Below are 27,627 nucleotides of genomic sequence, written 5' to 3' on the forward strand. Positions count from 1 at the left end.
GGGCATCTTGGCACAGCAATTTAAACACTGAATGGGGTACCTGTGTCCTATATTGGAGTGCCTAGTTCGAATCCTGGGTCTTCTGCCTTCGGTCCTGCTTCCTACTACCATGTAACCTGGCAGCAGCAAAGGATGGCTCAAGTACCCGGGTTGTTGCCAGCCTTGTGGGAGACTCAGATTGTGTTCACAGCTCTTGGCTACAGTGTGACCCACCCTCAGTGGTTTGTTTACTGGTTTTTAGGGAATGAACCAACTGATGAAAGATCTTGCTCCATCTGTCTGTTTCTGTCTCCTCTCTCTCTCTCTCTCTCTCTCTCTCTGCCTTTCACCTACAATGTCACGATATACTTAAATAGCAGAATGTTGGACTTTGCCGCTGAAGGACTATGCTATTGTAATAATATTAGGGAAAATAGTTGAGAGGAAGACTGGGGAGGGAGGAAAGAGAAGTGGAAGGGGGAATCCCTTTATCCACAAAACCATATCATGGAAAATAATAATTTAAAAAGAAAGAAAATGAAAATAGATTTCTAACAAATTTATAAAACAAGGGTAGAAACAAGGATGTCACTCTGAGTATAAAACAGTGACTAACAGAAAATATAAGATGTCAAGAGTCAGGAAGCAGTAGAAGACCTGTATGTCCTGTATGCGTGTTATCCTAGACTGTTAAAGTGAAATATGAAATAGAAGTTCCAGAAACGATGGAGAAGAGACCATGGAAGAGAGGAAATGTAAGAAGAGACAAAAGCTAAGATGTTTCCAAAATTGCCGTGCAAGACCAAACTCTAGCCACAGGACATCCAAGACAGGGCAGGATGTGTTGAATTAAGCAAGGCTGCATCACACCAAAGGCACAGGTTTTTAAAGTGACCTAGAGGCAACCTGTCCAATAGGAGTGGTGGTAATTATAAGGGCAGGAAACTTCTCAGATAGAGCACAGAAGGTGGGAGGGGAAGACCTCCAGTGGTCTGGGAGAAAAAGACAGAGCTCTCTGAGTACATGCTGGGCTCTTGTCGATTTAGTTTTTCTGCCCCTGGCCTATTTGATAGTCTGGTGGATCCTGTAGGACTCCTTAAATGAGCAAGATGAAGTCCATGGGGATACAAAGGAAACATTACATTAATACTCCATTCCAATGTACTTGATAAGGTGAGGATGAAGCAAAAGCACGTCCAAACAGAAGGTGGGAATTTGTTGCTGAGCCATCTCCAATTTTGGAAATGCAAGATTTAAAAATGGGTCCAAAGAAAAGGGATTGAGATCTGAGTATAAGAAGGCATTGGAAACAGTAAAATGGGTTGCTGGTACTGTGAGAGTTGAACCAAAAAGAAGTGGCTGTAAAATCGCAACAACTTCCCAAGTAGAGAGTGGAATAGCGAAAGATTGGGGAGGGGCAATCAAGATTGAAGCTTTTGAAACTCTTTGCATTATTAAGGGAAAATGGTAAATCTAGTGAATGAGTTTGTATTTTACTCAGTTTATCAAGAGAGGGAATTAGACACAAAGATCCAAGAATAGTAAGAATTTAAAAAAAGAAGCACTTTCAACTCAATTAGACATTTGGAAAAGAACAACAGACAAGAACAACAGAAAGTGTGAAATAAAACAGTAGAAACAAAGTAGGTCAGAGGGAAAAAGAGTAAGCAGACCAAACTTGGCATTGTAGATAGCAGGTGATAACATAGACCTAAAACCATCCTCCGAGCATCAGCCATGCAGCTTTTACAAAAACCTCTTGCACAAAGACAGCAAACTGATGGAATGAGACACACTCGTCGAAAATGTAATCGAAAGAAAACTGACAACAATAGAAGCAGAAAGCAGACAAAATAAACTTTCAGACAGGGACCATGACCAGTGATAACAGAAGGTTGTTCCTGATGATGAGTGTGCAAACACATTGTGACACAGCCTTAAACAGAAGTAGTTGCAAGGAAAAGTAAGCAAATCCACTTCGGTGAAACCTTCTAGTTTGCCGTTTTTCAGTAATAGATCAAGGGTAGTGAAATATGTATACATGATCAATTTTGATACAATGGTTATTTATGAAACTCTATCCCTGGTGATAATGGAATATGCGTTTCTCTAGCTCCTCAAAGGATCTTTACAAAATGTGAGCATACTTGCCAAAGAGGTGACTTAAACAATCATTGTCACACAGACTCCATTCAAGGCCAGAGTGAAATTAGTCACAGCAAAAGAGCCAGTGAGCCAAGTCAGTCGCTTAAGAGGTCCGTTCTGCCAAGACCCAGTTTTAGTGTATGGTGGAGCAAAGCATGGCTCCAATTCAAGCCAGTTCTCTCTGTTGGGCCTGCCTTATAAAATGCTCTGTCTTCATGGAGAGATGAAGTTTTAAATCTTATTTCAGCAGCCACTGAGTGTCTTGGATAGCGAATTGTCAGACTTGCCACAGGCCTGGTTCTCATAAGCCAAGATCTCACTAGGCTTGGGGTACACTGAGTCATTTTTTTTCAGAGCTGAACCTGATTTCTCTATTAGGAAGGCCATGATTACATGGATACTGCTTGAGAAAAATGACGTTCTGGATTTAGATGAATCCCCCCATAGGGTTTTTGTTTAATCTTGCTCTGATTCATTAATCTGGGGCAGGGAGGGGGCCTTTGAAGTAGGGATGTTGGCCTGTGTGAGGCATCTCCTTTGGTGAAGGCGTAGTGTGCCTTTTGGCAATCCAGTGCTATTTTGCCCAATTTAAATATCAACTTAACATTTTCCTGGCAGCACTGGATCTCCACTAGGTCAGAATCCTGTTACATGGAAATACAACAAAAATTCCAGGCTACTACTTAAAACCATGCAACCCGCAGGCACATAGCGAAGTATCACTAGACTACCACATTGTCCTTGTTTGCCTTTATTTGCTTATTTCTTTCTTTTAAAAATATATTTATTAGAGACAGAAAAAGAGAGCTCATATCTGCTGGCTCACACCCAGAACACTCACAATGGCAAAGACTGGGCAGGGTTGAAACGAGGAGTTAGGAACTTAATTCAGGTCTCCCAAGTGGGTGGCGAAAACTCAAGCCACTTCCACCACTGTGGTTTCCCAAGGCCTGCATTGACAGGAAGCTGGAGTCACGGTCCAGAACTGGGTATGGAACCCAGGCACTCCCATATGGTATCTTAACCAGCAGTTGAAGATCCAACCTTTATTATTATTTTTTAATTCCAATTTACTGAAATGGAATTTGTACCCTGCTGGATATTAGCCATGTGAACCAGGCTAAGGCTAAGAGGTGTCAGAGAAAGCGGGCCTGTCTCTCTTGTCCTGATCCATGATTACTAACATGTTGGTGGGCAGGGAAGGTGGGAAGATGCTACAAAAATTTTCAAGACTGTGGATTAGAAGGCTGGAGAGAAGACAACTCACCTCCCACTCTGTCTGACAGAAGCTCTGCCCAAGTCATCCTAGAGTGGTAACTCAGATGATCTGAGTTTAAAGAGACTTGTCGTAGCGATAATAGACTGTTTATTTCATATTAGCAGAGTCTGCAGAATTGGGTCTGAAGTATGTTACTGTTGGCAAGTAGCACTCCATGCATTATCTCGCTGACTTTTCTAGTCTTCTCACATTTCAGTTCACTGCCCACAGAAAAATGAAACTCACCTCAGAGGGGTTAGCCTTTGTGTCTAGGATGCGGTGGAGTCAGAACCCCCAACATGAATCTCCTGGCTCCCAAGGAAACTTTGGGTTTGCCTTGCCAAGCTTTCTGCACTCCGTATGACTCAACTACAGCCTTGTGGCCATGCCAGCGGGGTCCCTTTGAGCCCCTGCAGTGCAGCCAAGTTCAGTTTCTCTCTTTTCCCTCAACATCTCTCAAAACAAAGGGCGTTGAGAAAATGTGCAGTAAACTGCCTTGGATTTCAAAAACTATGCCCCCCCCCCCCCAAATACGCATGTCTAACTCTAAGCACCGCTTCTCATGGAAACTTTGAAGTTTTCCCATGTTCCTTGCCTCTCTAGGGACGAGGCGAGGCACCAGAGAGCATGTTCCTTTGCTCAAATCCATCACTGTTAATCCTCACTGAAGCCACTCACTCCAGGCGGACCAAGCAGTGGGGGCTGTGGCCACTGTGTCCTTCCTCCGTCGCCCCTGGCCTCACTAGCCGGCCGCTTTGGAATCGCCATGACACTTGTGCATCCAGCAAGGGCTCAACAGCTCCAGGCTGAATTCATGCTAGTTATTCTGGGCCCAGTCATTGTTTCGGGTCCTAGTTTTGCCCTGAGCCCAGTCATTGTTCGGGTTCTGGGATTCCTCATATTGTTTTACAAAAGGGAAAATGAGGATCAGTCCCAAGCTAGGTAACAGGCTGTGTGTCAGGCTTGTTTTGACTTTTGTTTTTTAAAAGTGCATTTTTAATAAACAATGTTTAAGCTACGTGCTGCATGTTTACTGTGGAACAAAGAGGAAATGTAGTTTAGTGGAAAGGACACATTGCAGAGTCCCTGCGTCCTTCCTCCAGAGTCAGCAGCCGGCATCTTGCTGCGCATCCTACGAGCTGACTCTCTGTGCATACATTTAGGTGTCTTTACAAACATAGGACCATGATGCACTCATTTTGCATAGATTTTTAATTTCATCTACTTTTTCCATACATATGTCAGCAATGTAACATTCCTTTTCTAAATATCACGGCAACATTCTTAAGATATTGGACAGCAACACTACTTAGTCATCTTTTTTTGTTGGACATTTAGGGTGTTTCCAAAGTTTGGCTATTATAAACAGTACCACAAAGAACATCCTTGAAAATAAATCATTGCGTACATCCTCTGCCATTTCCTTAGGATACATTTTACAAGTGGGATTTTCAAGCAAGAGACTACACGCACGTTCACATACATGTGGCCAAACTGTCTTCATGAAGATTGTTGTGAACTCACTGGCAAATCTCAAGAATAGTCATTCCCAGGTGGCTAGGAGAATTCTAGACTGAAGGACCATCAGCTGAGAAGTGGCCTCCTGAGTCTTGCACATAATTTCCTTAAAGTAAACTGACTAAGCCATGGAGACCCTTGGCAAATGAGGGAGATGGATTAAAGACCAAAACAGAAGCTGGTAAAGAAACTTGGCTTTCTACAGAAGAAGTCATTTCTCCACCTGACCATAAATCCAGTGATTTCTGCAGAATGCTTATGCATTGGTTTGAGGATACCTGCTCCCACCATAAGAGGAGACAATCCAGGGATGGGGGAGGGAGTGTTTGACCTAGAATTTTAGTTGCTTTTTTAAGACGTTGATGTCCCGTGTCGGAGTACCCAGGTTCAATACTTAGCTCCACTTGCCATTCCTGCTTCCCGCTAATGCACACGTTGGGAGGAGGCAGTTCGTGACCTAAGTGGCTTCGGCATTGCCAGGCCCTGGACATTGCAGATATGAGCCAGCAGGAGAAGTCTCCCAGCCTGAGCCGATTCCCAGGAAGCAGTGACATCAGAAAACAGTCCTTTTGTGTTGTTAAAATCAGGACTGCAAGAAAATGTGGCTGATACCTTAAGGATAGAACTTACCAGAAGTGACTTGGGCAGCGTGTCCAGCCTGTGAAAGCTACTCACACTACAGGGAAATGAGACTAAAAGGATCCAAGTCAAGGCTGTTCCAAGACCTTGGTTGACCTGGTTTTGTGTCATGAGGAATTTTGATCTGCCATGAGGAAAAGAAAAAAAAAATCCTTCTATCAGAATTTCAGTCTCATTTATCATGAAAACTACATCATGACCCAGTGGCAGAATTAAGTTGGCTTCATTTTGACAACCCAGAGCTGAGTACATAGAGCAAGTAGATGGCCCTTTCATTGAGTTTCATAGTTGTACAGTGAAAGCATTAAAATACACATGGGAACAGCTCGGAAGGATACTTCTGGGGTGTTCAGAAGGGGAGGAGATGGGGGATTGCTTATGTAGATTTAAAAGTATTTCTTGGGCCCAGCCTGGTAGCCTGACTGCTTAAGTCCTTGCCTTGCACCCACCAGGATCCCATATTGGCGCTGGTTCTAATCCCGGCAGCCCCACTTCCCACGCAGCTTCCTGCTTGTGGCCTGGGAAAGCAGTGGAGCATGGCCTAATGCCTTGGGACCCTGCACCTGCATGGGAGACCCTGAGGGGGCTCTTGGCTGCTGGCTTCAGATTGGCTTAGGTCTAGCTGTTGTGGCCGCTTGAGGAGTGAATCATCGGACAGAAGATCTTCCTCTCTGTCTGTGCTCCTGTCTGTATATCTGCCTTTCCAATAAAGAGAAAATAAATCTTTTAAAAAATAAATCTTTGTTGTAAAACAATGTAGAGCATGGGGAGGGAAGAGAATATTGGTGGTATGAGTGATTGTTTCTTACCGCTATCAGTGCTTACTTCTTGCAAATGTACCACATCCTCCACAGCCCATTTCCTCCTTGCCTCCTCTAAGGCAGCAGCAGACAAGGTTCTCAAACAGGGCTTGAAGGATGACTCAGTGCCATGCCAGAGTTTTCCAGTCTGGATAAGCAGATATGGTGCCATGCAGGTGACTTTGCTTGGCTTGTCCGGAGAACTGAGCACAGGGCATTGACCTAGGGAGAAGCGGCCTCCCTGAGCCAGACCCAGCAAGTCCAGCGATGGGGGCTGACGACAGGAACCAGGCTCAGGTGTCTGTCAGCACTTCAGGGGCTCTTTGCTGCAAAGTGCCGTAAAGCCTCTTCACAGGATGTTGTATTTCTCTTGGGGACCCTCTTCTTCGCTCCAGGACCCCGCCTCATCTTGTATGTCAGCTGCAGCGTGTCTAAGCCCCACCTGTGACTCCCCTAGCCTGGAGCAGCTGCCCGTCAGTTGCTTAGCCCAGTTCCCTGTGTCTGACAGCTCACTGTCAGATCTACTAGCAGGTAGGATGATGTCACAGTTTTTACACTCACTGATCCGGCTTTGGTCACCTGTAGTTAGATCCTGATCTGTGCTGCTTGCTCCTATTTCATATAATTATACCAGTAATGCCTTAAGGAAATGGGATTTTCTTGTATTCCTACTGATTTTGAAATGAGCACAAATGAAAATAAAATCTAAGAAGGAAATGGCAATAAATAAGCATTTGACCTAGAGATTAAACTGCGTATCCCTGCCTTCAGTGCCCCAGTCCCCGATTTCAGCTTTTTCTGCTAACACACACAGTAGGACGCAGCCAATGATGGCTAAAGAGATGGAATTCTCTCTCTCATTCTCTGAAATTGTGAACCCTGTGATCTGAGTAGCCCCAAATTTCCAGAACAAGCTCTGTGAAAGACTGGGTAAATCAGTTTCCGTCTCTGCCCCAGTTGTTCCCCCCTGACTTCTCAACGAGGCCACGCTGCTGAATGAGGGGGTTGTGGGGACTCTGCAGGGGCAGTGTTCTGTCCTGGGTCTCTGTCCTTGGCAGCCGAGTGCACCAGTTCCGCTCTCTCATAGATCCGACGCTGTGGAGCACGGACCATGTCCGCCAGTGGCTGGAGTGGGCAGTGAAGGAGTACGGCCTCCCCGACGTGGACATCCTGTTGTTCCAGAACATCGACGGCAAGGAGCTGTGCAAGATGACCAAGGACGACTTCCAGAGGCTCACCCCGAGCTACAACGCCGACATCCTTCTCTCCCACCTGCACTACCTCAGAGAGAGTGAGTTTCTTTCCCAAGGCCAGGGCGCCTCCCACAAGGTTGTGGCCTTCTTAGCTGACCACGCCCACCTGCCCTCACCCTTGGGCCCAGCTGGGGTCCCAGGGGACAGCCTCCTTAGAATGATGCAGCTTAACTACCTTGCTGGGGACCCATAGCCAGTGCTGTGCCAGGAAGCTAAGAGCCACCTTCCTTCACCAAAGTCCCCTTGGAAGAGCCAAGGAAGTGGACACGAATCTGTCAGCTTCCATGGTGCCCCACGTGGAGGCAAACATGATGCCCTCTGCCTGCTGTACATCACGGGGTGTGCAGGCCAAGTCCAGCTGCGCCAGCACAATCCATCTCCCGTGTTAGGCAGGGACAGCACTCCCTGACACGTGACTCAGCTCCACCTGCTGGAATGAGAATGGTGGTGAGGACACGGACGCAGGAGTCTGCTGCCTGTCTGAGCTACCACCCTGCCTAGGTGGCTGCAAAGCAAGAAGGGATTACCACACATGGAGTGGAGTCTGCGCTCCCCTGGAGCTCCCCTTCCAGCCCAGCCGCTTCCTCCCTGGGTCACTGAAGTTTGACTTGCTGAGGAGTGACAGGGCTTCCTCCCTCCTTCCTCCATCCTCCATCCTCCATGCGTTCCTCCCTCGCTGCCTTCTTCCCTCCCTCCCTAACCTCCTTTTGCTTCCCTCCTCCATTCTGTCCATCTCTGCCTTCATTCTTCCCTCTTTTCCTCTCTCCTTGTCCCCCCTCCCTCCCTTTACCTCCTTCTCTTCTTGCCTCCTCCCTCCCTCCGTTTTCTGTTTCTCCCTCTCTCCTTTCGGTCCGCTTTGAAGAAAGTCGATGCTCTCTCTTGCATTTTGATGTTGCCTTTTACTTTGTTTTACAGCTCCTCTTCCCCACTTGACTTCAGATGATGTGGATAAAGCCTTACAAAACTCTCCACGGTTAATGCATGCTAGAAACACAGGTAATGCTGGCCCTGCCCCTGGCCCCCAGCACAAGCGCAGGGTGTCGTCTGCAGGTGTGGGCTGCAGTGTGAAACCCTGCATGGTCCCTGCACCAAGAAGGCCGACCCTGGGGTGAAGAGTGGGTGGTGTGTCTGGGTGTGCAGGCAGCAACACAGCCCAGTGGGAAGAGAAAGTCCTTGGTTTTGTGTCAATTCTGTCGTCTGTATGTGTGCAGAAGGCCAGAGAAGGGTATGCTGTTAATTTGGCTCAAAAATACATTTATGCTAAACTTTGGAGGATATAAAATTGATCCTTAATCGAATGCCTATGTTTCTATCTCTACCTAGTGAGTCTCCATTGTGTCTGCTTATCCTGCTTTAGCTTAACGGGGTCTGATGGTCTGGGTCCATATCTGTTTCCTTCCTCTCGCTGGAAGCATGGCCACACGCTGCCCACCCACTGTCAGGCAGCAGGGCCTTTCCTGCAACCCCCTGCCCAGGGGTGCAACAGTGGGTGCTGGGAAGCCCTGGTAACTCCTTCTCAGAAGCCACTTCCTGGCCATCTCTTACCCGGAACTGCACTGATTTCCCTGATACTAGAAGTTTTCTAAATGTTCATGGAAAATGGATGTTACAAAAAAGTGTCAATTAATCTTTTACATTAAAATTAGCTTTTCTTTTCATTCCGCTTCCCACAAACTTTTTGAAATACTCTTGTATTTACTCTGTTATTTTAAAATGGTAAATGGGTACGAAAATGAAACTTAGCTTCTCTTTGTCTTTTATAGAAAACATTGTGGTTTTAATCTTACTTCAATTCAGATTTTAGGTTACTGGTACACCTCTTTAATTTAATCTCTGCACATCAGCCTAGTAACAGTCTTGTGGCCAGAAATAAGGAGTGATGACTCAGAATAGATTTTCTGTCTTAGGAAAACATTCCTTGGAGCGATGCACATCTTCTGATAATTTTACATTCATTTAGAAATTCTTCCAGTGTGAGTGAAAGCTTGAAGAAAGTTCTGAATTCATTAGTTCTGTACTTGTGAAGCATAGATGCGGTGAAGGACCAGACAACAGATGGGCTGGGCTGTGCAAGGATCATTCTTCTCCATTTACAGCGTATGAGTGTTGATGGCGAGAGAGAAAGGGGAGAACATGCGTTTGAACTGAGACACGGAGAAGTTTTTAATAAGATCCACCTACTCACAGGCAGAACAGTTGTGGTCCTTGGTGCTGTTTTGCCAAGAGCTGTGTAAAGTATGGTAGGGATTGTCCAGTAATTTGAAAAAATAAAACATGTACCATTGGATTGTTCATTTTTAATAAAACGTGCTTGAAAGGGGGATAGAGATGGGGCTTGGGCAAAAAGCTAAAAACAGCACACATGCACACACCCCTAAATGACAAAGGAGGCCCCCTTCCAGCTGCAGAATTTGCTGCTGAGCCGGACCCCAGGCCATGCCTGTGAGGCCCCCCTTGTCCCGGGGCTGACAATGGTGCCCCTGGTGCCAGGGTGGAGAGTCACAGCTGGACCTTCACACGCTTTCTCTCCTTTTGTCTGCAGGGGGCGCAGCTTTTATTTTCCCCAATACTTCAGTCTATCCTGAAGCCACGCAAAGAATTACAACTAGGCCAGGTAGGCGAACTCTCCCCACGTGATCTCTCTTTGAAGAGGCATCCCAGGTGGCCCGCTCACCAGACCTACTCCTGGATAGTACGCCAGCCCCAGACAGTCTGTCCTGCTTCTGCCAACTGGGAAACTAAGTCCATATTGTTTTGTTGGGAGACCATACTCAAGGTCCCTGCATGGCCTCATCCAAAGCAGTTTAGGCCAGAGCCCCCTCTCTGCCTCAGTTGTCCGGCCAGCCTCACACTGCTGTGTCCTGTCAGTCCTGCCTCTCGATGGCCTGAGCCTGGGTAGTGACCTGACAGGCGGCCACATGCGGACCCCTATTCCTACTAGGTTTCTACATCTTCCCAATTCCCAGTATAGCTTCTTTCCGAAGCCCTTTTGCTGAACCAGCATTTGGAGAACTCTTGTCTTCTACTCTGAGGATGTGTTAGCATGTATGCATGTTGTTATACGTTCTGTGATTTGATGTTCCTTGTTTTGCGGCATTGCATCTATTTGTCAGATGATTGTCGTTTTGGTTACCGGCAATACTCCCCACCTTCTCCTTTGTCCCACCTGCTTCTGCCAACGACGCTGCCCCCTGAGGTCTCAGCGTAATGTTGCAGTTGCAAAGACAGTTCTGGCTCACACACTTCAACCAACTCAGGCTCTCCCACCCAACTGGCCTCTTACAATCAGGTCAGGAGGACCTTCCTTAAGCCCATGACAGCTCACATGTCACAATGCACTTCTGGGTGTTATCCAAGAATGGAAAAGCATCATTGACTTCCATTTAGAAGTTGGGACTCTTCATGGGTTTCCTGGAATCTTGAGTTATTCCTTCTTGGAACCACTGGGCATAGCCAAGGAGAATGGGACATGCAGGTACCACATGACACTGCCAAGTTGCAATTTAACTCCATGCCTTAGCAAGTGCCTCATTTGCTCCTCTTTACTCTGATGCAACTACCAAGATCTGCAGACCTGCATGAGAGGGGAGTAGAGAATGCCCTCCCAAGATCTCCATGTCATCTGTAGAGGATTTTAGAAGACTTTAGGCAGATGTGAAGCAGAACAGGAGAGCAACTGAATGATACAGGGTGCACCCTTTGGCCTTCTGTCTTCCTCACAGCCTTCAAGTTCATGGGCTCTGGGGATCTTGTGCTTTTTCATCTAGAGCGCTTTGTGAAAGTATCGCGCTGCTGCAGAATGAAGTTGAGCTCTTTATGGCCTTTATAAAATCAATCTGTGGTAGGCCAAGAGGACTGGAGGGTTACTTTTTGGTGAGTTTGATGATGGGAGACTCTCCGGCATGGCTGGATTTAGACCCAGTGTGAAAGCAGCCAAGGCTTGGGTGTGTTGCAGACGTGTAGTAGAGGTGTAACAGAGGGAGCTTTACTCAGGGTTGCTACAAACCCAGCTCCTAGCAAAGTGGCACCAGCACTGGTATATGGGCGTCAACACCAGGCCAGATCCATAAGTGCAGCTTCCTGTTTGGGGCCTTGAACAGGATGACTATTGCTGTGATCACCCTAAAGTTGACTAAGAAAAGGCTTTATAAAGTTGGAATTTTAGAGACAGACTTTTACAGAGGAAATTGCAGGACCAATGCCAGGAATCAGACTTACTCTTCACATAAATTTCTGCCAAGGGTGTGAGTTCATTATCATGCAGATCAAAGTTGAAGAGAAATAGGGTGTTGGAAAAAAATCACGAAAAGTGACATGCAACATCTATCTGTTCGTGGCCAAAGTCCTTTGTGCTGGCACCGATGGCATATGGGCGTGGAGTTGCAGGTTTTCACACAGCCAGGAGCAGAACCACCAAAACCAGCTCTGCAGCAGGCTCCTCTTGGGCACCCCATCTAAGCCAGGCTTTCTTCAACATGTGCCAGCAGGAGAGCTGCTGCAGGACTACAGCCTGTGAACAGTACCTGATAAGAATGCATGGACCGGAATGTCACGAGGGATGACAAAATCCCCCTTATCTTGCATGGCAGTGGGTTTATGAACATGGTAATCACCATTTATACAAGCATCACTAACACTTGGCTGAAAATTAGGCTTACTTTGGTGTTGGTGAGGTCCTGACTTACCTTCAAGGGAAGGTGGAGCACAGTTGTACACCCTAAGGAGAAGTTTATAAACCAAAAGTTTCAAAATAGTTTTTATGCTAGTGGTTTGCTGCTTAATTTTTAAGTCACATTTCTTGAGCGATGTTTTTCTGTTTAAGTCCATGTGTTACAAACCTACTGGAGGCTGGCTATTCTTGGTTTCATTAGTAATCTTTTTAAAACACTTATTTATTTTTTGTTTAATGATAGAGAAGAGCTATCGTCTGCTAGAGAGATTCTCTCTACTTGTTCATTTCCAAAATGTGTAGTTTCAAGATTCCCTCCATATGTGACAGGGATTCTATACTTGGGCTGTCACCTGCTGCCTACCAGGGCTTGCATTAGCTTGAAGCTGAATCAGAAACATGATATTCTGCTCCAGAATGTGGCAACCCAAGAGGCAGCTTATCCACTCTGACTCAGTGCCCATCCCCCACCCCAACCACAACCATCTTGCACCTGGGGTGAAGGCAGTCAGTCCGTCTAGAGCAACTGCAGCCGTATTTGAGCATGTATTGGCACACCCCAAGCAGCATGTCTGAAACCTCTTCAGGAACACAGTTAGCCAGGAAAGAAGGATGGAAGCTGTCTCCAACAGCTTTCTCAAACTTCGCTGAGCAGCGGGGCACTGGGGACTATGTTATAAAACCCATTCTGATTCCATAGGTCTTGGTAAGAGTTCACATTTCTGGCAGCCCCTTCCGTCCTGTTTGTGGTCAATGTTGCTGGTCCAGGGCCCACACTCGGAGAAACAAAAATCTCGAATCTATTTCTGTATTAGGTTGCTTTTTCACATGGTACATAGGAGTCCTTTGTCGATCTGCTTGACCGAGGCTAGATGTTGTCAGAATTGCCTTGCTTACAGATTTTTCTTTCTTAGACACATCTCAAAAGGCTGGCTAGTCACTTTTTTTTAAGTGAAAGTGTAACTTGCTTAGATGTGATGGGTATCAATATCCCCAGAGGCCTCAGTTGGGACTGAGTTGTAAATTGATGGCAGCTGTGGATTTCATGCCTATGAGCAGTCCAGTGCAGAAAAGCAAATCTCTAAGGAACAGAGAGGGAAAAGCTTGAAGTCCAAGGAGACACAAGTGCCAGCTGAGAAGGAGAGGGTTCCGCAATAGCAGAGCTGAGAAAGAGAAAGAGCCCTTCCAAGCCCCGCTGGGTCAGATTTCACAGACCACAGTCAGTGCAGCGCTTGTAGCCAAACAGACTAAATAAATTAAGGCAAAGCTGTCTCGAATTTCACGTTGCGTGTCATTTTCGTCCTCTCTGGGAGAGGAAAATAGGAAGAGACATATCTTCTACAACTGTCTCACTCTTTCAAGCCTGGCCCAGCCAACTGCTCATTTTAAGCAAGGTTAAATGATTTGTTGGAAAAGAGACTCAAAAATAATTACAAGGTCCTGTCTCCTAGGTGAGGTTTTTATGGCAGTCTCCGAATGCCTGGTAGTAAAACACCTGCTGGAGTACCTGGCTGTGGCCTCCAGCTGACCCAGCATGACACTTGATGTTGAAATGAGACAAGGCAACGCAGGGTGACACATTCTAGGACAGTTCTGTTTAAAACTGCATGTGGGAAGGCTGCGTCCATGTGCAGTTGGTAGCAGCATGCATGGTAATGGTTGTGGGATGTATTTTTGCCTTAAGGAGCAAAACTCACGTGGAAGATGGAGAAGTATCACTGTGGAAGTGCAGTGGAGCTTCACAGTGCAGGTGCCGGCAGAGATGCAGTGAAAACGCCGGCATGTAGTCAAAGTCCGGATACCACTGTTGTAGGGGCAATTGCAGTTTCAGTTCTGTCATTCATTTCATGCCACTCATTTTCAAGGAATCCTCAGTTCAAACCGAAAAGGAAAGAGAGGAAATGTTTATTGAGAAGGAGAACTAGACCAGTGAAGACTGATCTAATCTAAATGAAGCGATGATACATGGGAAACGAAAGGCGGCCAAGGAAGGCAGCTGAGACGTAAGAGGATGAGAAGGTGCTGCTGGTACCCAGGCAAGAGGGAGAAGCAAGACACCTGTGGGTGTCCGGGAGTGGATTTGCAGGCGGATGTCAAACAGCTTGCTGGTTCATCTTACTTGTGCCTCAGCTTTGGTCAGGTCATGAGAGCAGTCTCAGGTGGAAGCAGGGTAGCGTCAATGTTAAGGAACTTTTGATATGATCTTTATCTTTTTTTTAAAAGGTTATTTATGGGAGAGATGGAAAGATGATAGAGTGAGGCAGCTGATTACAGAAAAGCGTTAACAAGTCCTGGGGAGATCTGTCACTCGGAATTTTTACAGCAATATCTGAGAGTTTTAGACTAATCCCTTACACAGAATTACAGTTTGTAAATAAAACCCAAATGTAATGGAATCCAGACAGACTATCACTTTGGATTAATAGATATTTTCTCTGGCACAATGTTTATTTTAATAAACACAAAAGGAAATGGAAAACATAAACATTTATGATGGAAAAGACAATACTGCTCTTTAATTCAACTTGTCTTCACAGATCTACCCTATGAGCCCCCCAGGAGGTCAGCCTGGACTGGTCATGGCCACCCCACCCCCCAGACAAAAGGTACAGAAATAAGGCCCCCTGCCCAAAGCTGGGCAAGGCATCCTTGTTGAAGTTAACACGTGGCTTTCCAGCATGCAGTGGGTCTGCTTTATTGTCAGCAGAGCACAATGGGTCTTTAAATGCAATGATTCTTTCATGATTTAGATTGTACCTTCCTTTCATAACAAAAAGGAACCAATGAGGTCGTGTATTTTTAATTTTTTTTTTAAATACTTGGAAGGCAGGGTTACAGAGAAAGGAGAAAAGAGAGAGACAAAGAGAGAGCAGCCATCTTCTGCTGTTTCACTCCTCAAAATGATCACAGTAGCCAGGGCTGAGCCAGGCCAAAGGCAGAAGCCTAGAACTCTGGCGAAGTCTCGCATGGTGAGCGTTGGCTCTCAGAAACTCAGACCATTTTTTGCTGCTTTCCCAGGAACATTAGCAGGGAGCCTGATTTGAAATGGAACAGTGCAGAGGCGTGGCTTTAATGTGGTGTAGCCCAGCATTAGCACTTGGTGTATGTCAGCATAGACACGTGCCTGATCACGGAATGCTGTGCAGATTAAACCACTGGTGATTTCCTTAAGCTTGGCTAAGCTTAACAGTATTGATGGCTTTGTTTTATTTTCCTGGTGGTTTCCCTATATCTGTTTATTTTAGTCTGTGACTGATTTTACTGCTTTGTAAGCCATCTCATTTTTTCCCCAACTTTTGGAAAAAGTGGAGGAATCCATGAGATTGTTTTAAATAATAGGAAATGGGATTCTTTATAAAAAATTTATTTATTTGAAAGGCAGAATTATATATAGAGAGAAGAGAGGCAGAGATACATGGTTCATGCCCCAAGGGGCTGCAATGGCTGGAGCTGGGCCAGTCTGAAGCCAGGAGCCAGGAGTTTCTTCCAAGTCTTCCACATGGGTTCAGAGGCCTAGCACTTGGGCCATCTTCCACTGCTTCCTCACTTTCTCAGTGAGGAAGGAGCTGGATTGGAAGTGAAGCAGCTGAGACTTGAGCCTGGGCCGTATGGGATGCTGATGCTGCAATGGAGGCTAAGCTTGCCATGACGTGGTGGCGGCCCTTCCTTGAATGGTTACAGTTAGTTTCATTAGGAAGGAAGATTTTTCCTTCCAATAAGTTGTGTTCTGGGAGCAAGACTGTGATGCAAATAGCTCAAATAACCAGTGAAGTGATGATCCAGTTACATCAAAGACTATGTCCTTGCTAATTGTCCTGATTTCTACATTTGCAGCTGCTCAGCCGTCTCCTTCGGCAGTGCCCAAAACTGAAGACCAGCGGCCCCAGTTAGGTAGGTTGCAGGGACTCTCTGTCAAGAAGACACAGACTCTGCTGGGAATATCTGAAAACATGTCAATTGGAAATGAAACTGATGTGTAACTAACTCTCCTTGTTCATGCCTGCTCCATATTTAAATGTGAGCCAACACTAACATGATGGCATGAGATTTGCTAAGACATGTCCCAAACCCATGTGATCAGTACGGGAAGAAGCACTCTATATGCCCACACGTGGGCAGCCTCTCTGTGGTCTGTAGATCTTGCCATTGTACCTTCCACACCAGAGTCAAAGTCTGAGTTCCACAGGCAGGTGCAGGGGAGGCTGGGGGCCCAGCATGCATTGGCTGGGCTAGGCGTCAGAAACCTGGAGTTGAACTCAAGCTCTGTCACCAACTAAGAGGCCTCTGGCAAGAAATGGCTCCTAAGAGACACATGTGATCCCAACCAGGAGCTGTTGGGAGGAGCATTTCTGGCTGAACACAGTGGAGTCGGTGTGACGGCCTGAATCCCATCAGGCTAATTCCTAGTCCGGCTCCATCTTTGGGATTTGACTTCTTCTCTTCTGGTTGCAGATCCTTATCAGATCCTTGGACCAACAAGTAGCCGCCTTGCCAACCCAGGTGAGAACCTGCTTGTGATTTCATTCCTGTGAAGTACCTCCTGTGTGGGTGAAAAATCTGACGGGACAAATTGAGATGTTGGGTTCCCCTGGGTGATTTGCCAACGTGAAAAAAAAATTAAGTGAGGTTATCCATCCAGATTTTTTTTTAGCTTTTTAGCAAACAGTGTCATAACCTCATCTGAACTATTCTGGGGTTTTGGGACTGCTGAACAAAGATCCATAGGCTAGGAATTTAAACAGCGGACACCTGTCATCTCCCAGTTTTTGAGGGCTGCTGATCAGTAACAGGGTGACGTGGAGGAGGGCGAATTCCTTCTGAGGTCCTAGAGGAAAGATCTAATCTGAGTCCTGCCTGTTGGCCTGTAGATGCTGCGTTTCTTCCCTCTACGCCTGTCTCTGCATCCACATTTCCCTTGTTTATAATGGCGAGGCCTTATTAGTGCAGGGCACCCTCTAATGGGCTTATTCAAAACTGAGGACCAATGTGAAGTCCCATTTCCAAAAAAAAGTCATATTCTTAGGCACAACATCCCACTCTGAGGAAGAGAGAATTCAGTTGTTCAGCCCATCACACAAGCAGGTAAAACATCCAGTCTTTTAAAACAGAGCCTTAATAGCAGCCACAGGAAGCCAAGTTCAGGATCCTCTTTCATAGCCTCTATTGGAACTTAGAGGCTGGAAGAAAGTGCGAAGTCTTAATTGGCCCCCAGTACCTTGCCAAAAACCTTCACCTGTCCCCACGCTTCAGCGCCAACCCTGTTGTTTTGTTTGTACTCAGATCAGAACCAGCTGTGCTAAGAGCAGCTTCAGAAATTCTTAACAGATGCTCATGTTCTCAGCTGTATGCTCAGATGCCAGGATGTCACAGGCATATTGAGAGGGTCTGCTGCAATGTGCATTTCCTAAACACAGAGGCCAAAATAGACTTGGAAAGGAAAGAATTCAGATTTACTCAGCATTCCCGCGCCCTCCCCTCATCCCTTTTCCCCAGAGAATTTATGCAATGAAAATATTGGAATACCGTTGTTACTGAGTGTCAGTATCTTGGATACTCCATCTTGGTTAATGTTAATTGATTCAGCAAAGGCTTTTTGAGGAGTAGGGGCAGTTAGAAGGGACTAGTTTTACTTGTAGCAGCTCAGGGTCCATGCTGAATACTCAACAGTTACCCATTACATAAGAAATGAGAAGGAAAATGAGGTGGTGCTTGTAACCTCACAGCCGCTCAGTTGGTAAAGAGAAGGACAGAGGTCATTACATGGTCCACACCCTGGAGCCACAGGATGTTTTCTCCATGGCGAGTGTCGAGTTGGTGGCCAGGACTCCCATGTCTCTGGTCCTTCCTCAAGTGACAGTGTTTTGAAATGATTATGTCCACTTGTCCTTAGGGAACATGGATCTGGCAGGTGTGTTTGAGGCAGGTTAGGCAGAAGGAACAGTGGAAGAACCTGGGGAGACAAATGCAGCCCCACAGCTCCCAGCCCATACAATACCCTTCCCTAGGGAAGTGCTTTTGTCGGTGGTCCCCTGTGTGCCTGACATCAACCCAGGAAGGTCCTTATCGCCGCTGAACAGAAGAGCTATCAGAGATCTCCAGACATAGGGCACTTTGTTCTGAGTCACGCAGCCAGCAGTAGGAAGGGAGGCTGTGTCAGTCCTGACTCTGTCTCCCTAGTCTCTGCAGCCCACCACTGCCCCCAGTGAGGCACTAAAGGAAGAGAGAGTTCTTGGACAGTGGGGACTGTACATAGAAAAAGGCAGGCTTTCCATGCAGAAGAATGGTTGTTTAGGTGCAGGGGATGGTTTGAGGTCAGGAGAGAAGAGTCAAGGTGACCCAAACAAGACAGAAGCATGTCCATGTCCACAGTGTTTCATCTCGAAGGGGCTGTTGGGCTTATTTGGAGGATGGGGTCCAAGAGACACACGTGGCTCCGTTTGAAGCATCAGCTGTGATAGAATACCCACTGTTCCTCCTCATGTCTAACTGCATCGGGCTGCCTCTGGCAGGAGAGCAACTTGGGCTCAGAGCAGGAAGTCTGGAAAGCCAGCCCAGACCTGGGCGCCACAGCCTGGAGCATGGCAGCCTAAGCACAGCCTGCTTCCTCCCACTAGGACCATGCTCTGTGAGCCCCGGGGAAACATGACCACATCCGTCCTTGGATTCCCCACCAGCTGGCTTTCCGATCAAGATTCAGAATGTTTGGTGTGCAGTGAGTCAGATGTTCTTCCCATCTGAATTTAGGCTTCACTTCGTTGCATTTCACCTTGCTGCCGGACTTGCCTTTGATCTCGCTCTTCTTCCTGCTGGTCCTGCTCTTCATTCTGTGATCAACAACCCCTGCATCCCTTAGAAATAGCTGCCTTTGCTCTTCTGACAGTGCAGACTCTTTGTGAGCCATTCCGTGAAAGGATTGTGTCAGGGAGTGTGAATGAGCTAGGGTACACCAGCCACCCAGCACTTGGGACAGGATTCCTCCAGTGAGGATACGTCACCTCCCTATGGAAGAGAAGTGTTTTCTTAGGTAATGGTCAGTGGCCCTCCTGCCTTTACCTGGGTGTTCTTCAGTAGCAAACATAAAAATGCATCTGGATTCCTGCTAAGCTGCGGAGTCCTTTTAGGCATTTGCCATTGCCAAAGCAAGTGGGGACATGTGGTATCACCGTAGTAACCCACCCAGAACCAGCCCCAGAGACGAGACAGGCTGGCAAGAACCCAAGGAGAGACAGCTGAGGTGTGAAAGCAAGGTGAACTGTGCAGTGGACTGAGCAGTGGTTGCCCAGATGGAGCCTGGGTGCCACCTCTTGCTGTGCTTGGGCAGGGTAAATCCTCACCTCTACATTGGGCAGTCCTATGGCTACCATGGGAACCTAGCACAGTATCACATGGATGTCAGCCAGCCCTGACAACATCAGCATCCCACGTTCCTGTTGGACCAACACGGGGCCTCCTGGGGCAGCTGTGTTCTCTCTGGCCTTTCCTACCTGGCTGGAAGGAGGATGTCTTTCTTTAAACACTTCTATCCTTTTTAAGAAAGATTTATTATTTATTTTAAAAGGCAGAGAGAGAGAGACAGAGAAAGAGAGAGAGAGATATCTTCCATTGCTGGTTCACTGTGTAGATGGCTGCAATGACCAAGGCTGAGCCAGGCCAAAGCTGGGGGCTTCTTCCAGATCTCACAAAAGGATCCAGGGGCCCAAGCACTTGAGCCGTCTTTTACTGCTTTCCCAGGTACACTGAGAGAGAGCTGGATCAGAAGTGGAGCAGCTGAAATACAAACTGTACAATTATGAGATGCCAGTATCACAGGCTTTAATTTGCCTTGCTGTAAGACTGGTTCCTAAAACTCTGGTTTTCTGCTCAGAGAAATCATGGTGAAGTGTTCTGTTGTCATTCCCTGTACCTATAGATGGGGGCGCTGGGACGCAGGGACTGAGGGAGTTGTCCAGTATACCAGGTGGCCCAACTGAGGGTCAAGCAATCAAGGTGACATTAGCTGTGAAGTCGGAGCTGCTGCCATGGTGCTCATCTGCTCCCCTAATACATACGGTCTGAGCCTTGCTTAGCCTGGGGCCAGAGCTCTCCATCTACCTCCCACCGCCATGCAGAAGGGCCCAGGCTGTGCAATGGGAGTGACCCCAAACTCCTGCCTTCTTGGTGCTTGCTGCCTCCTGCCTTGCCTGACTTGGCTGTTTTTGAACCTTGCCCCAGGACACTGAATCCAGGACATCCATGGCTGCTGTCTCACTTGCCATTCTGTGTCCTGTGCGATTTGTAAATTGTCTCATGGTTTGCTCTTTGCTTCTGTATCTGTGTTCTGCCACCGTGATTCTTTCTTCTGACTAGACTCACAGATGAATTCTCTTCCAAGGTGAAGGTGTGCCTCCAGCCCCCATAAAAGCCACACCCGTGCCCTTTCATCCAGCAGGTGGCCTGTGAATACCACTCTTTATTTTCTTAACCCCAGTTCTGATATTTTTCATCAAAACTAGCTTCTTCTTATACACCTGGCAAGGATGGTTTTTTACAGCGAGAGAAAATAGATTGGAAGGGTTTTACCCCAGGGTAGTTCATGAGGTACAGGTGGCAGTGCTGTCAGATGGAAGAACTTGTCCAATGCTTGATCCTGGTCTTTGTATAGTGTCCTAACTGGGTATTCTTATTTTGGAATCCTGACTCTAAAGCCTAAAGCTCACCCTGTCACACATTCAGTGTTATCATTTTAACAATAAACTTAGTTCATAAATTGGTTTTGTAATTCGGTCCCCAGGAGTTGCCATCAGACCTAAGACTAATGGCGATTTCTCAGTCAGCCATGTACCCTCTTTCATTTATTTAGACACACACACACAGAATGAGAGAGATCATCAGCTGATTCACTTTCCAAATGCCTGCCACTGCCCCACCACCAAGGCTGAGCCAGGCTCAATCCAGGTCTCTCGTGGGCAGCAGGAACAACCGCTTGCCGACTTCCAGAGTGTGCATCTACAGGAAGCGGGAGCCAGCATCTGTCAGGACTTGAAGCCACGCACTCTGATAGGGAAATGCATCCCAAGCCACAGCATACCTGATGCATCCCGGGTCCAGGCCTGCTGTGACTACCTGGTCTAACCAGTTATAAACTTGACATGGTCCTGTATTGTATAATACTTTCTTCAGGAACCTTCATTGTTTACTTCTTTTTTTTCCCCCTCACATTACATCTAACTCACATTAGGAAGCCAATGACTCTTGCTCCAGAGTGTCTCCTTTTAATAGATCCCTGAAGCCCTCAGGGGCCTGGGGGTCCTGAGCCCTGTGTCTCAGGGTAGAAGGCTCAGCTCATCCATGCCTCAGCTTGGCATTTCCAGTCATGAATCTGCATTCTCAGGGCCTAAGGAAATGCCCTTCTCCACTTCTCCCTCACCCCGTTGTGAGGGAAGTGGCCAAGGGACAGATTCCCAAGGGGCCTGGCGCTGCTTGAGCGGGTGCCAGCCGGTATTTTGGCTGCTGTGGCAGGTCTGAATGCTTATGGAAATCTGTGGAACTGCTCGCTCTCCGGGAGGAAGTTGACACTGAATATTTATTTTCAAACAACTGCATGTGTTTGTGGGGAAGCATATGTTCGGCTATTACCGTGAGACCTCGTGTTTCTTCCTATTCCCAGGTTATTGATGGAATGTTTTTCATGTTTTAATCCTTTGCTTACAATATATATACCAAAACCATATGATCCCCTCATACCGTTCTTTGTATTTTTGAATGCATATTAATGAAATGCAAAGGGTGGCTCAACAGTTTGAGAACAGTTTGTTATGTGATTTGGGAAGTCGCAGGCTTCCACGGCGATGAGCGACAAGCTGCTAATACATTGCAAATGTGTCACCAGACCCCAAGCCACGCCTTGCCAGAACACACTCAAAGGAGGCTCATGTTTCTCGTGATGCTGAGATGTTCCCCAACATACATTTCCATGGAGCCAATGTGGACACAAGGGTTCATGAGTCAGTTTGCATGGGGAGCTGGTGTGGGAAGGAGTCCAGGAAAAACAACTTTATATTGATTTATTTTTTTTAACATTCCATTCATTTCATGAATGATTGTCCATTCAAGTTATCTTGAATATTGCGTATCACAAAATAATAGGTACTTTTCTTTATAATGAGTGCAAGACCGTGTCATGCCTGAAGTTTGGGATGAAGGTCTCGCCTCTCATCCACTTTGAAATCCTCTGCAGTGCGTTCAGCATGGTGCGGCTTCCCCCGACATTCAGCACTCAATAGCAGTGCGTCCAGCATGGTGCGGCTTCCCCCGACATTCAGCACTCAGTATTCACTGGCAACTTTCACTCATGATGCATCTTTCATGAACTTTTTGAAGACCCTCTCATATGCATGGATTCCACCACTTAGCACATCAGAATAAACTTATCTTTTCATCTCATGTTCCCTGCTTCCCCCGGCTCCCCCCGCCACACTCGAATCTACATTTCTCTCTGTTGGGGAGCCATAAATCATCTTCAAGATTGAAACTCGGTGGCCAGCCAAGAGGGATGAGCCTGGGATTCATTGTGCAATGAACGAAACCTTGAGGCCTGTTTGTGTACCTTCAGTGGGACCTAGATAACTCGGACCGTGTACACCTGGCTGGGCGGGGTCTCTGTCCCCAAGTCCCAGTTCACCTCACAGCTTTCCTTTGGGGGATGTTGTCATGCCCCACACGGTGTGCAGTGCCTTGCAAAGTGAGGGAGGCGGGAAGCAGGGCATGTGCATGCCACTTCTGTTTCACTTGCCTGGGTGCTGGAAATGGGTGATGTGGTTTGAGGTAGAGCCAGCCCTCTGCCCTCTGCTTCCTCATTCTGAGTGGTTTGACCGTGCTAGGCAAAGTGGTAGCAGAATGGCCTGCTGAGTGCCAGCAGTGTATTGTGGTAGAAATCCCAGGTGTTTGCCTCCGTCTTCTGCTTTTTTCCATAAACATTCAGAAGTTCATTTCCTAAGTCTGACTTGTAGTATTTTTCTCGACCCTGCCAATGTAAATGGGATTATGTCATAATTGCCAGTCACGTAATGGCATTTTTTTCCTGCTTCACAAAATTGGGGAAAATGGGCTCTTTCACTCCCAAAACATTGAGTTGACCTAGATAGTCAGGAAAGGATGGAGCAAACCTTAGTGTACTTTGCCTGAGTGCCATCCCTGCCTCCCGTGGAGACCATGGACCTGGCGGATCTTCCCAAGTCCCCAAGGGTTGCATATTGCCTTATGTCATTTTCCTAGAGGTGGAACTGAGCCTTGGGCACATGTGCTAGTGATTCACTAAGGGTGACACCCAGCTAAAAAGGGGCTGGCAGAACAGGGCAGGGGCATACCATCACCATGAGGTTGAAGTTAAAGAAAAAAATATTTATTTTATTTATTTGAAAGACAGAAGGACAGAGAGACAGAGAAATTTTCTACTACCTGTTCAAACCCAGCTGGACACATGATCAGGTCAAAGTCTAGAAGTCCATCCCGGTCTCCCACATGGGTGACATGGACCCAAGAACTCAAGCCGTCCTCCACTCCCTTCCCAGGTTCATAGGCAGGGAACTGGATCAGAAGTGAAGCAGCTGGGACTCGAACCTGCACTCTAATATGGGATGCTGGTGTCATGGGAAGCAGCTTAACCTGCTGAGCCACAATGCCGGCTCCCATGTAGTCTCCTTGCAGCTGCTCCAGCCTACTGTAGGATGTGCACAGTGTCACAGAGTAACAACAAGGCCCCAGCCTGTGGTTTCCTGCACCTTCTGACCATGAGATACTTGGCTGAAGCAGCCCCAGTGCTTTGAAGGAGAGCTCTCTGGAGCAGAGGGCGGCCTTAGAGCAGGAGAAGCAACTGAGGTATGGGTGGGTAAGTCAGGTGAAGGAAATCCAGGCCACATCCCATAAGCTCTCTACTTTTCTTCTGGGTGAGGATGCCTTGGCCTCAGACCCTTTTCTCACCACTGTCTTCTCCTTCCTCACCAGGCAGTGGCCAGATCCAGCTGTGGCAGTTCCTCCTGGAGCTCCTGTCTGACAGCTCCAACTCCAACTGCATCACCTGGGAGGGCACCAACGGGGAGTTCAAGATGACAGACCCTGATGAGGTGGCACGGCGCTGGGGAGAACGGAAAAGCAAACCCAATATGAACTATGATAAGCTGAGTCGTGCTCTCCGCTACTACTACGACAAGAACATCATGACCAAAGTGCATGGGAAGCGCTATGCCTACAAGTTTGACTTCCACGGAATCGCCCAGGCCCTACAGCCCCACCCACCAGAATCATCTCTGTACAAGTACCCCTCGGACCTCCCCTACATGGGCTCCTATCATCCCCACCCCCAGAAGATGAACTTCGTGGCTCCCCACCCTCCGGCCCTCCCTGTGACGTCTTCCAGTTTTTTTGCTGCCCCAAACCCATACTGGAATTCACCCACCGGAGGGATATACCCTAACACTAGGCTCCCAGCCAGCCATATGCCTTCGCACCTGGGCACTTACTACTAAAGACCTGGCTGTGACCTTTCCCAACTGCATCCAGTCACCAATCCATTGCCACAAACTCTTAGAGAACACGGATCAGAAGTGCCTCAAGTGGAAGAAGCCAGGGAAGAGATGCAAAGACTCATAGTGGGTGGGAGTTACTATAGTGTTACTAGGGAAACCAAGAGGATGCTAAAAATGCCATGTACATGGATGATCTAATCTGTGGACCCACTTGTTAAAGACGATGTAGGTAGAAGCATGAAGTCATCGGGGCGAAGTTCCGAAGGAAAGATTGTTGGAGACATGTGCAAACTTTGGGGTGGAATTTGGGATCTTGCTGTTGCCAACTGGGGTTGAACTCAAACAACAGATATAACATGGTTTTGACCTAACACACCTTTATAATGCCATTTTAAGGAAGGCTACCTGTATGTAAAGCTAGTAACATATCAAAAGTAAAACACAAAAGCAGGGAGAGAGAAAGAGAGAGAGAGACTGACTTACTGTGGCCCATCAAAAGACCCAGAACCCATTGGCACTTGCTCTTCTGGTTGAAACTAGATTCATCCCATTGGATGGAGAGCTGCCAGCTCTCTCAAACTGTGAAGATGAGCCAACATTTCCAACTCCTTTACAGTATTATAGGAACCATGAGCCAAAAGGTGGGACTGAGGATGTGTTCAGAGAGGGCGTGTGGGACTGTAGACAGAGGACTGGGAGTGGAGGAAAGAAGACAGGGAAGGAGAAGGCAGGGACTTGGGGGAGGAATTCCTCCAGCAGTGGAGGTTGGACTGAGGACATGTGGGACTGGGGAGGATGAGTTGGAGATGTGAGGTTTAGGGTGTCAGTGTTATACCAAATCCAGTATTAAGCCAAAAAGGCATGGTGTGACAGAGGGTTGGGGAGGTAGGAGAGCTCAGAACTCAAAATACGCATCTCTTTCTTTGTCAAAAGAAAAATTTAACTGGAATTGTCTGATATTTAAAAAACAAAAACAAATATTCAGGATGTCATTATGGTGTGGGGGCTTTGGCCTCCGCAGGGTCAGGTAAGAGCTGACCTGTGGGTCACCACCATCAGAAGCCCCATGGGCACGCTGGGTAGACAGCCGGGCTTCATTTCCCCTTTCGAGTCACGAACGCTGTGCGTTTGTCAGAATGAAGTATACAAGTCAATGTTTCTTTTTCCTCCTTTTTATATAATAATTATATAACTTATGCATTTATACACTACGAGTTGATCTCGGCCAACCAAAGACATAGGAATGAAAGAGACAATCAATGATTTCACGTGGCCTTGAATTTTAACTCTGTATTGCTTAGTGTTTACAATATGAAGTTATTCGTTCTTAGAATGCAGAATGTATGTAATAAAATAAGCTTGGCCTAGCACGGCTCATCAGATTGACATAGGAGTCTGTATCTGCACATTTTTAGTGGTTAACCTGGCCTCGTAGAACCTTGAATTGGATGTTGTGGGAAGGGGGATGTGTTCTCATTTCACCCTGTCTTCGGTACCCAAATAGCATTAGCCCAAACAATGCCTGATTGCTACAACCTCTGGAACAGAATGACCTAAGGTTTCATGTTGGGGGCCTTCAGGTTTAGAACTGGAGTTGGAATGGGCCTCGGAAGCTGAGATGGTCCCTGAGAAGTTACAGGTCGGCACCTGTCACCAGGCGCCCCGCTAGGAGCCTGAGTGAGCCCTTTCTTTAAGGAAGACTGCACTAGGATTGATCAGCACAGCCTCAGATTAGCGGTAATAGCTTTCCTTCTGAAGAACCAAGGGACAGCATCCACAATGGCCAGCTGGCTTCTTTTCCAGAGGATCTGTCCACCGAAGTTGTTGCTTTGTGTTTCCCAGGGCAGAATAGTCTGAGCCCTGAGGGTGGGCATTCAGGAACGCTAAGCCTTTGGTTCCTAGTTCTGCCTCCCTTGCACCGTATCTTTGATTGAGGGGCAGTTTCCTGGATATCTTTCTTCTTGGTCGCATGAAAGCTCAGCCAAGGTGAAGGTAAAGTACAAGGGTAAAGCCAGGAGGTTCTGAACAAACAGCACACCTGAGCCACATCCTAGCCTGAATCCCTTCCCAGTCTGGGGCTTTGCTTTGCACTTTGTAATGCTTTGGCTGTGATTAACTTAAGATGCCAAACCTATATGCTGTGGCTGTGTGGTCAAGGAGCTTTAGGGTTTTAATGGGATAGCATTCCAAAGCATTACGGAGCCCTCGTTGCTCGGATTGAAAGGAACCCTGAGGGCCTGGCACAGTGGCCTAGCAGCTAAAGTCCTGGCCTTGAATGCACCAGGATCCCATATGGGTGCCAGTTCTAATCCTGGTGGCCCTGCTTCCCATCCAACTCCCTGCTTGTGGCCTGGGAAAGCAGTCGAGGACGGCCCAAAACCCTGGGAACTTGCACCCACATGGGAGACCTGGAAGAGGCTCCTGGCGTCAGATTGGCTCAGCTCCGGCTGTTGTGGTTACTTGGGGAGTGAATCAACGGATAGAAGATCTTCCTGTCTGTTTCTCCTCCTCTCTATATATCTGCCATTCCAATAAAATAATTAAATCTTAAAAAAAGATTTAGACCAACATTTGGCCATACACTTAAAAAAAATAAAAAGGAAAAGAAAGGAGCCCTGGACCATCTATTACCCAAAGTGGCTTGGGAAAAGCCAGCAAAATGCCTGCATCTCAGTAGTAAAAGTATGAAGGAATAAAATTACCAAGGCTGTCAGTTGAAGTGAACCCCACTGTTGTAATGGAAGGAATTGGTTCTTTTGGTTTTGGGGCTTGCAAAGACCAGGCACAGCCACATACTATATATGCGTTATGCAAATGGGCTCAAGATCATCACTCAGCACTTTCTGTCAAAGTAAGAAAAACA

At 47.1% G+C, this 27,627-nt stretch overlaps 1 protein-coding gene across 4 annotated transcripts in view; it reads left to right on the forward strand.

The window, feature by feature from the left end:
• The window catches only part of ERG (ETS transcription factor ERG), a 231,354-nt gene extending 205,202 nt beyond the window's left edge, over window positions 1-26,152 (forward strand). For 3 of the 4 annotated variants that reach the window (XM_058661622.1, XM_058661621.1, XM_004594109.3), the window contains 7 exons: window positions 7,427-7,630; window positions 8,508-8,588; window positions 10,135-10,206; window positions 14,799-14,867; window positions 16,096-16,152; window positions 16,714-16,761; window positions 24,244-26,152. In XM_058661622.1, coding sequence (XP_058517605.1) covers window positions 7,427-7,630; window positions 8,508-8,588; window positions 10,135-10,206; window positions 14,799-14,867; window positions 16,096-16,152; window positions 16,714-16,761; window positions 24,244-24,764 — 1,052 coding nt within the window. In that variant the 3' untranslated portion in view covers window positions 24,765-26,152. The remainder of the gene's footprint in view (window positions 1-7,426; window positions 7,631-8,507; window positions 8,589-10,134; window positions 10,207-14,798; window positions 14,868-16,095; window positions 16,153-16,713; window positions 16,762-24,243) is intronic. The other variant, XM_058661624.1, reaches the window with a different exon arrangement.
• Window positions 26,153-27,627: the final 1,475 nt, after the last annotated feature.

This window comes from Ochotona princeps, chromosome 3 (assembly GCF_030435755.1).
Source record: "Ochotona princeps isolate mOchPri1 chromosome 3, mOchPri1.hap1, whole genome shotgun sequence".
In the NCBI taxonomy this organism is placed as follows: Eukaryota; Metazoa; Chordata; class Mammalia; order Lagomorpha; family Ochotonidae; genus Ochotona; species Ochotona princeps.